The following is a 10,345-nucleotide window of genomic DNA, read 5'->3' as shown; positions in this document are numbered from 1 at the left end:
CTCCCTCCAGGAAGCCAAGATCCTGACAACTAACATGAACACAAGTGTCAATGCGCTAAATGGCACCAGGAAGTCAGCAGCTTTCGCTTTGTTAGACTTGTACATTTGCTTTTGTGTTTGTTAACAGGTGAAAGCCAAACCGATGAACCACCTGCCAAGGAAACTGCTTTCTCCACCCTACAAAGTTAATGGAGATTGCATTCACATGACTAAAAGTAAATAGCATTATATGGTTCCATAGGGATGATTTGAGGCGGCGTGACTTAGGAGTGTGAGATGTGTTTTCAGAACGAAGACGCTTAGATCTTGTAACCTTGCAACCAAAATAATCACAGGGCTGGAGCAACTCCCTTGTGAAAAAGGGTTACAACACCCAGGGGCTTTCCAGTTTATAAAAAAAGGAAGGGGAAATTGGATAGTTGGAACAGAGTGCAGAGGCCTGGAGAAAGATCTCATTATAATCTCTCTACCTAGCTATGACATTTTAGAAATTAATGTTTCAAGAAAACAAAAGGTTTCATGTATCCATTTATTTAATTCACCACAGGGGGGGGGAATACAAATTGATTAAAAACAAGCCTGAACTTTTTTTCCCTAAAGTGTCTTTTTTTTAAAAGCTGCAAAAACCAGAAGCACACTTATGGGATCAAATAGGGAATGGAGGTGACCTAAAAAAAAGAGAGAAAGCCCCTCTCCCCCCCACCCCCACCCCACATTTGACAGGAATGTGATCCAGCAACAGAACTCGATTCAAATGATGTTCAGCTTTTTAAAAAATTGAACGCAGAAATAGCAGGCAAGCTTTTACCTGCTTAAAACTTTAGCCTTTTGCCTGAGGTAAAAATACCACAAAATATATGAAAGGGGGGGGGGGGACATTCCCAGTTTTCTTTCAGAATTAGAGAAACAAGCACGATGACAGAATCCACCCACCAGTGCTTATTCACCAACAGCTCGGAGCCAGAAATCCTACTGCACTCCAGAAATTTACACTATGTGCCAGAAGAGGAACTTCATCGGCTGGTTGCAAACCAAGAGGTCATTTAGTGGCCAGTTGGCGGTGGGGACATGCAATACCCATCCTCTCCATTTGTTGTGTGTTTCTTATCTGTACGGCTACTTAAAAACCAAATGGTCTACAGCTGGCCCATGGACTTCCATGAGATAGCAAAGATTCGTGGGCAAAGTGGCTTGGGTGTGGTCTACCCATGTGGTGGAATTGAACTGCACATTAGGCTGCTGGGGGGTTGCAAGGAGAGAATCGGGTTTGAAGGCTCCCCTGTCCTCATAATGGCCTGCAAATTTATAATTGCACAGTAGACAACCAGATAAGCAAGTTTCCCGCAGAAGAGCATTCAAAAATGCAATTGCTCCATCTGAAGTGGACTCCATGCCACAAACTGGCTTCATTTCTGCAGGCAGAATCGGTTGAAAGGAACTGCAGAAAGGATGGGGGGGGCACTGTCCTTCGGAGAGGGACAACTTGTGGCTTAACAGGTTTCATTCCATTTGAGAAAGCAAAGGATTTTGAGAGGAAATACACAAGACAAAATGCAACCTCAGGCAAACATCAAAATTACTTTCTCATTCACATTTCATTTCCACTTCCTTGTGGTGAATAAAAATAAAACCAGCCTAAAAGAACACTTGCAGTGTGGTGAAAGCCACCAAACCTAAACTCACATTATATAGAACAGGTTGTTGTGCATTACAACCTGCTCTGTGGAATTACCAGAAATTCAGATTTAGGAAAGAAAACAGCACTGCTATGCAATTACACATACACACACTCATGAACTACCATTTTCAGTGGTGCATTGGTGATCTATTTTACACAAGTGCCCTTCACAATTAAGAAGCGGTGCCTCAAATTAGGTTTCTGAAGTGAAGAAACACTTTTAGACTTATGTAACAAGCAATTAAATTCTTGGTTTTTAGAAGCGAGGGTATCTTTAAGTGCTAAGACAGTGCATATGTGACATCAAACAGCAAATATTTACAGTTTTATTTTCCTTCAAAACAATCGGCCAAGGGTATATAATCTTTAAATTATTTGTGGCCTTCGGTGGATTGGAACAGCCCCGGACACAACTGCCATCCTCCTGTGACGTTTTGGAATGGGGATACGGCACTATCGATTTACAAATGAATCAAGATTCTTCTCTAAGAAGTTTGGCACAGAGTGAGGGGAGGAAAGGGATTCAAACACCCCCAATCCAAAGTCTTTTATACCAGCAGCCTCCTGATCATTTGACGTTTAGTCCCTAGTGAATCAGAAATATGCCAAATCTATCAAGAATTAGGAAGTCACAAGCTGAGTATGACGATCCTGCCTTTTCATGTATTCTGACATCTCTAGCAGTTATGTTGTTGAAACGTTGAATAATTATTTCTCAAAATTGCCATCTACAAACAGAAGACGTCCGAATGGTCTGTGTGGCAAAACATGCCTCAGCTACTGCAATGGAGCACAAAGGGAACTTCTGGTTCAATACCATGGACAGCAGTCGAAAGCCTTCATCAAAGTCAACTAAAAACTCACCAGGTCAATTATTATGAAAATGCCAGGGAGCCAGGAGGCGAGGAAGCCAATCTGTGCATTAGGCACAGTGCCTCCTAAATCCAGCCCTTTGACACAGTAGAAATCATATACCACATCATTTGGAGAGATGCGCACACGCGCGCACACACACACACACACACACACACACTATCCCCTTTGGGTTCTTCTGTTGCAGTATGGGTGGGGGGACACAGTTCAACTTCAAGTAGCCAAAAGGTGTACAAACACTGGATAGAAAGACTGAGGCATAATCATTTCCAAAGTGCACGTGCAGAAGAAAAAGCACTTCTTGCTCCTCCCTCCCCCGGGGCACAGCAGAAGAGCTGATAGGCTTCAGGGCTGTACTCATTCATGACGGAAGGCAAGACTTCCTCCATGTTTTGTGTGTGCCCATACTGGGAACAAGGTTTTTTTTATTCAACACAGCATCACGTAAGAATTTCTGGGTTTACTTTAGATCTGCACAGAGAGAAAGAAAAAAGAAAGAAAAAATGGATTTAAATCAACTTACAAATGTACTGATGGTACTCTACACCAGATTAAAGAGAGAGAGAGATAGACATTTAATCTTACAGAATGTTGGGTATGTGAAGTTAAGTTAACAGATTTCTTACAAGTTTGAAGGAATGCCCTGAAGACCTGGGATGGCTAACCTGCAACCCTCCACAGGTTGTTAAACACATTAACATTACAGCACAAACGACTCGTTCATCTATGAACAAGGATAAACTTGTAAATCTTAATAAGCTACAGATTAATGCTGCATCTTTTCTGGCCTGCTGCATTTGTTGTAATTTACTCAATATGGAATGCTTTGACCTGGCATATCCTTTATTCCAAGACCCGACTTCTTCCCACTCTAGCTGAAGCGCAGTTCTATGCTTCCACCATAAAGCTTTTGCCAAACTTGCACAATAAGCATTCAACTCCTGCCTCTGGTTTGGTCCTTTCAGTGTTGATTAGGACTTACTGCACAAACACAATATGTATCTCATGCAACTATATTCATGCGCCTATGATTCTCTGTTGGTAATCAGTAAAAGAGACACGCTATTTAAGAACAGAGAGAACAAAAGGAGAGTACAAATTTTTAATAAGTTGGCTCCTTTACCCTTATATTCACCTGCAGCTGTCTTTGGAGAGAAAAGTCTGGCTTGTATCAGGGATGGGCAACCTTTTCCAGCCCAAGGGTTGCAGTCCCATCTGAGCAAGCTTTCAGGAGGTAGATGTCAGTGGTGGGTGAGGCCAGAGGCAAATAAGGGCAGAGCAAAAACTGGGGATTTTAGATTTGTTCACACACCAGTCTATCCTATATTCTGGCAAAGAAGAGGCATTATCAGAGTTCAAGGAAACACTCCAGCCAGGCAAAAATACTCAAAGATGGTGCAAAGCCAAGCCAATGAGGGGTGTGGCCTGGGGCTGCATGTGGTCCCCAAGTTTGAGGCTCCCCATCCCTGGCTTATATTGTACCTTTGTACAGATTCTAACTGCAGTTGCTCAGAGATACAATCAAATAAAATCTGGTCAATAACCTCAGTTGAGTTGCTTAAGAAGCTACAGGGCAAGAACATACCTTTGGTTCCAGTAGCTGATAGTCACTGGATTTGGGTCTACAGCTTGCCTGGGTTCTTCAAGATGTGGATCCTTATATTACCCTACAGGTTGCTAAATTCCTAACAGCCGTCCTCTCGTACAAGAGACGGAATGGAATGTTAGCTGATTATTGATAGTTATAAGAATTTTCGATAATAACATCAGATACTGATTTTAGTGTAGTGTCTAAATTTTTAATCTTAATCTTAAATTTTTCTTTTGAACTGCCAATATTTGTCCTTGTGAGCTGTGAATTGTGTTATATTACTTGTGGCTTGTACGAGACCGCTGTTTTATTTGATTTGTTTTGTGTGTTGTGCTTTATGATGGGCGTAAAGCCGAATAAACATTTTGATTGATTGAACTGCAGTTGCTCAGAGATACAATCAAATCCAACCTGGTCAATAACTTCAGTTGAGTTGCTTAAGAAGCTACAGGGCAAGAACATACCTTTGGTTCCAGTAGCTGATAGTCACTGGATTTGGGTCTTCGGGTTAACTTCGATTTTTTCCCTTCAAGAGCAAAGGCAATAATCTATGGGTGGAAGAACAAACAAGTAGATAAATTGACAGCAGCTAGAGTTAATTTATCAACATTTATATCCCAATGCTTCATTAAAATGTGCAGACCTCCAATTAAAACAGAAAACACAGCATAAAATAAGATGAAAAGGAAAGAGGTCAGAAGATAGCCAACAGCAGGGAAAGCCAATGGGGTGTCCTCTGGGTGTTCTCGGACAACAATTCCAATCATTCCAAGCCAGTACGGCCAACAGAGATATGAGAAATACAGTCCAACAACATTCAGGCTTACTCCCTAGTACAGTGGTACCTCGGGTTACATACGCTTCAGGTTAGACACTCCACTAACCCAGAAATAGTGCTTCAGGTTAAGAACTTTGCTTCAGGATAAGAACAGAAATCGGGCTCCGGCGGCACGGCAGCAGCAGCAGCAGGAGGCCCCATTAGCTAAAGTGGTGCTTCAGGTTAAGAACAGTTTCAGGTTAAGAACGGACCTCCGGAACGAATTAAGTACTTAACCTGAGGTACCACTGTACACATTTATGACTGCATATGGCTTTCATAATGATTTCCCTCTCTTCCCACTTCATTCCCTTTTATTTTTTCCAGACTTCTATATCCCTGACAAAAAAAATCTCATTTGAAGTTACAAAGCAACCCCAGAAAGTTAGAAACATCAAGCATTCTTCTGGTTTCACTTCAAAACACACTCCTGCTTACACTTTACTACGCCCCTCAAAATTTCCTGTGACTTTTCTTAAACATTACAAGCATGTAGCTGGAACAAGAGAACTGCAAGGTGCTTGTTGCTCAAAGTAAGAGGATCTGCATTACACAAACCTCAGGAAATCATAGGAATTGATGCAAAGGACCTACCTGGGAATGCGCAACGAGGTACAAATTCTAAAACAAAGTAAGAGAAGGCAACCCATCCCTACACATCCCACTAATTTAATGGAAACTCTTCTATTCTGCACCACTCAGGAAGATGGGACAAATTCAGACCAAGGAGAATAATCCTGCACAGAGAGCAGGTAATTAGAAAAGCCGACTTATCACACAAATGTCAATGAATGCTTCTTGTCCCAGCCTTCACTTGAAAATACCGTATTTTTCGCCCTATAGGACGCACCGGCCCATAGGACGCACCCCCTTTTGGGGGGGGATGAATAAAAAACATTTCCCCCGCCCCCAGAACAGGCTGCTATCCGCAGGCTCCCCAGGCTTGCGGATATCTGCCCGAAGCGCGGCGTGCTCTGCTTCAGCGCACCCTGCGCTCCGGGCAGCAGGCTGCTATCCGCAGCCTAGGGAGCCCTGCGGGAACTCCCACGGGCTCCCCAGGCTTGCTGATAGCTTCCTGAAGCCTGGAGAGCGAGAGGGGTCAGTGCGCACCAACCCCTCTCGCTCTCCAAGCTTCAACGAAAGCCTGCATTCGCCCCATAGGATGCACACAGATTTCCCCTTCATTTTTGGAGGGGGAAAAGTGCGTCCCATGGGGCGAAAAATACGGTAAGTTTGACTGAGAAATATAATGATCCTTCTTTTAATGACAGCACTATTATGTCTAGCCAAACTTCTGTCACTACTGCACATATTCTGCCAAGCACCAAGACTGGCTCACACTCACAAAAGTTAAAACACCCACCTTTCGTTTATTGTGGTAAGCAATATATAAGGCAGCAACAACAATGGCTGTGGTCACCAAATAGGCAAAGAAGTGGCTGTTTTCAGGTCCATTCTTGGGCGTTGGACTAGCCCGGGAGTTCCCCATATCATGCTTAGGCTGGGTGTCTTCAAGAGTCCCCTCTCCCTCTCCACCTTCTTTGTCGTCCTCTTGATCTTCTTCAGACTGATCATCTTGAAAGTTTTCAGGGGCACCTGGCTGGTGGGGAGGTCGATCAGAATCAACAGGTTTTGTCTTATCAGGAGAAGACTGTGCTTGAGACTCATCACCTTTGGAGCTTCCAGGGACACCTGGCTGTTGGGGAGGTCGATCGGAATCAACAGGGTTTGCCTTATCGGGAGAAGACTGTGCATGAGACTCATCACCTTTGGAGCTTCCAGGGACACCTGGCTGTTGGGGAGGTCGATCGGAATCAACAGGGTTTGCCTTATTGGGAGGAGACTGTGGAGGAGACTCATCACCTTTGGAGCTTCCAGGGACACCTGGCTGTTGGGGAGGTCGATCGGAATCAACAGGGTTTGCCTTATTGGGAGAAGACTGTGCATGAGACTCATCACCTTTGGAGCTTCCAGGGACACCTGGCTGTTGGGGAGGTCGATCGGAATCAACAGGGTTTGCCTTATCGGAAGAAGACTGTGCATGAGACTCATCACCTTTGGAGCTTCCAGGGACACCTGGCTGTTGGGGAGGTCGATCGGAATCAACAGGGTTTGCCTTATCGGGAGAAGACTGTGCATGAGACTCATCACCTTTGGAGCTTCCAGGGACACCTGGCTGTTGGGGAGGTCGATCGGAATCAACAGGGTTTGCCTTATCGGGAGAAGACTGTGCTTGAGACTCATCAACTTTGGAGCTTCCAGGGGCACCTGCCTGTTGGGGGAGTTGCTTGGGATCAACAGGTTTTAGCCCATTGGGAGGAGACTGTGGAGGAGACTCATCACCTTGGGGGTGTCCAGGAACTGTATTCTCAATGGGAGTCCCTGAAATGAAAAAAAGAAAGAACATTTAGTATGTCACACCATGTAGTTTGCACACAAATGTAAATATACTGCTGTGGTGTGCGCCAGTTGAACTGGTAGGCCACCTGGTGCTCAAACCTCCACTTTCTAAATCTATTGAGGTGTGCCTCTGTTGTCTTTTTCCATTCTGCCAAGCATGTTTTGTAGCATACCTACTACAAAAATGAGCATTGCAGTGTTCTATACTGCAGTTCAATTGTGCATTCATCAAAGCTCATCTCATCTTTACAGCGCCCATTATCCCCCATCGCTAATATGCCCTGTGTCTCCCATTAACCGACTTGCCCCTCACCATCTTCCCAAATGAAAGGAGCCACTTTCCCAGTGAGGGTCCAGGTAGCCAACTTTAAGGAGTAACTACTGACTAACAAGCAATTTTAGGCAATGGACTTCATGGCTGATCTTGGATGGCCTCGCTTGTCCCTAAACATGGTTGGAGAGCTCTGCTGTGGTCAGGGGCCTCTGATGACTGTTTTGGCCCCACTTCTACCCCCACCCTGGGCCGGATTTAGGTTTGATGAGGTCCTAAGCTACTAAAGGTAATGGGGCCCTTTATATGTCCAGCTGTCCTTTGTCAACAACAAATTGTCACTGTTTTTTGTGTTGAATATATGCTATATGGGATGTGGGTGGCGCTGTGGGTTAAACCACAGAGCCTAGGACTTGCTGATCAGAAGGTCGGCGGTTTGAATCCCTGCGACAGGGTGAGCTCCCGTTGCTCAGTCCTGCTCCTGCCAACCTAGCAATTCGAAAGCACGTCAAAGTGCAAGTAGATAAATAGGTACCGCTCTGGCGGGAAGGTAAATGGCATTTCCGTGCACTGCTCTGGTTCACCAGAAGCAGCTTAGTCATGCTGGCCACATGACCCGGAAGCTGTACGCCGGCTCCCTCGGCAATAAATCGAGATGAGCACCGCAACCCCAGAGTCAGTCACAACTGGACCTAATGGTCAGGGGTCCCTTTACCTTTACTATGTGCTATATAGTAATTTATGGACCTAATAGGTATCTAAAGCCATTTGCACGTAACAAATAGGAGCCTACACAACATAAAACACTGTTGCTGTACGTAGGTTTTATTTTTATTTTTTTATCTTATATTTTGGAAATGTACATCCAGTTTTTTTCTTTAGTTTTTTGGGGGGCCCCAAGAAAGTGGGGCCCTAAGCTATAGCTTGTTTAGCTTATGCGTAAATCCGGCACTGCTCCCACCCCGCAAAAGGCCTGCTCTGACCATACTACGCCGCTGCCTCCACAACCAGTAACGCCCCCCCATAGCACCTTAACTTGGCCTTAACTCCAGGGAAATGCGGGTTCAGAGTTCAGACCCTGAACCTATTCCCCACGGTACGGCCAATGGCGCGGAGGAGAAAGAGGTGGAAACACCGTCAAACGCAGGAGGCAAAATAACTCGGATAAGAGCGCCCAAGAGCGCTCCCTCAGCGCCTCTCAAAAGGGGGGGGGCTGGGAGAGACGCTTGCGGGAAACAAACTCCCCACCTACCTGGGTCAGCAATCCCTTCCTTCTCCGAGGCATCCTCCTCTGTGCCCGCCGGCGCCGAAGCGCCGAAGGCAACCAGGCCGCATAGGAGCAGGAAGCCCAGCCACGCCGCCGCCATGCCGGTCTGAAGGGGTTCCTTCCGCTTCTGGCCAAGGAAACGGAAGTGAGACGTCTACTTCCGGTGCGCCCCCATTGTCCGCGTTCCTGAAGCCGCTGCTATCGCGAGATCGGGGCGGGGCGGGGGCCCCGACTATCCGCCGCGAATGCTTGAGAGGAGGAGGAGGAGCGAAGGAGCGGGCCGATAGTAGAGCTACGAAAAGAAAAAAGTGTAGAGTGACACGCAGCCCGGATTTTTTGAATTAAAAACAAAAACAACCACCCTCTCAAAAGCTGCCCTTGAAATGGATTGGAAAGGGGAGGGCGAGCGTGTGGGATCCCCCAGCAGTTGTTGGCCTTGGCCTTTTTCCAAAGCAGCGCCTAGGGCAGGGGTCAGCAAACTTTTTCAGCAGGGGGCCAGTCCACTGTCCCTCAGACCTTGTGGGGGGCCGGACTATATTTTGAATTTTTTTTAAAAAATGAGTGAATTCCTATGCTCCACAAATAACCCAGCGATGCATTTTAAATAAAAGGACACATTCTATTAATGTAAAAACATGCTGATTCCTGGACCGTCTGCGGGCCGGATTTAGAAGCTGATTGGGCCAGATCCGGCCCCCGGGCCTTACGTTGCCTACCCATGGCCTAGGGCAAGCATAGTGAGAGGATGCGGAGAATGGAGCGGACTCAGCTTCTACAACTTGCAATGAATTTGGTTTCAGGAAATTAAAATGGGCTGCTTGCAATGCATGACCATGTACCATGATAATCCGTAAAAATTTTCAGGGCATGCTGTCATTTAAAGAACACAAGCGATGGCTTCTTGTCTGATGAGCACCCTCCCTCCCCCCCTCAACATTTGCTCTCTTGTATGGTCTGAATGGCTGCAGGGCTTTTTTGTGGCAACAGTGCTTTTTCCTTTGCCTCCACTTACAGAGGGACAACGGATGTCGATCAAAAAAGATCACAGCGTGGAAATTTGTTAAAAGGCTAGCCCAGTGTGATGTACTTCCATCAACCCCAAGCTAGCATGGCCAATGGCCAATCAAACCTTTTGCCCACAAGCTGTTTCTCCAAAATTTATAGCTAAGAAGAGGATCTTTTAAGTGTATAGGTGCAGTGCTGCAAACTCAACCCCCCTTGGAAAATGATATGGTGAGGGACAATCCTGATGGTGTAACTACAAATTCCTGGCTGAGCTATTGGAAATTTTGCTCCAAATGAAATAGGTAGTTCTCTCCCGAGAACCAAAAGGTATACTAGCACCATTGAATAGGTTCCTACTGAAAAGATGAATGGAAGCAATTTTTTTTAGACGAAGTTGGATACCTGGACAAAGTGGAAGCGACAAGCGTGGCCAATGGTCATGG

General features: G+C 45.7%; 1 protein-coding gene across 1 annotated transcript; it reads right to left on the bottom strand.

The window, feature by feature from the left end:
• Nucleotides 1-515: 515 nt before the first annotated feature.
• Nucleotides 516-9,040, bottom strand: TGOLN2 (trans-golgi network protein 2). The gene is made up of 4 exons (XM_081171524.1): nt 8,883-9,040; nt 6,323-7,341; nt 4,607-4,690; nt 516-3,022 (listed from the first exon to the last, which is right to left on the bottom strand). The coding sequence occupies exons 1-4, from the start codon at nt 8,995-8,997 to the stop codon at nt 3,017-3,019; spliced, it is 1,224 nt and encodes a 407-aa protein (XP_081027650.1). The 5' UTR covers nt 8,998-9,040; the 3' UTR covers nt 516-3,016.
• Nucleotides 9,041-10,345: the final 1,305 nt, after the last annotated feature.

This window comes from Podarcis bocagei (assembly GCF_964188305.1).
Source record: "Podarcis bocagei genome assembly, chromosome: 15".
Lineage (NCBI taxonomy): Eukaryota > Metazoa > Chordata > Lepidosauria > Squamata > Lacertidae > Podarcis > Podarcis bocagei.
This window is presented reverse-complemented; position numbering and strand designations above follow the sequence as displayed.

Bases quoted from the DNA above. Each gene is read 5' to 3' on its own strand.
- TGOLN2 (XM_081171524.1), bottom strand. From the start codon at position 8,997: ATGGCGGCGGCGTGGCTGGGCTTCCTGCTCCTATGCGGCCTGGTTGCC. The intron at 7,342-8,882 runs GTAGGTGGGGAG...TTTTCATTTCAG, and splicing joins GGAAGGGATTGCTGACCCAG to GGACTCCCATTGAGAATACA. The intron at 4,691-6,322 runs GTGGGTGTTTTA...TTCCACCCATAG, and splicing joins CTTACCACAATAAACGAAAG to ATTATTGCCTTTGCTCTTGA.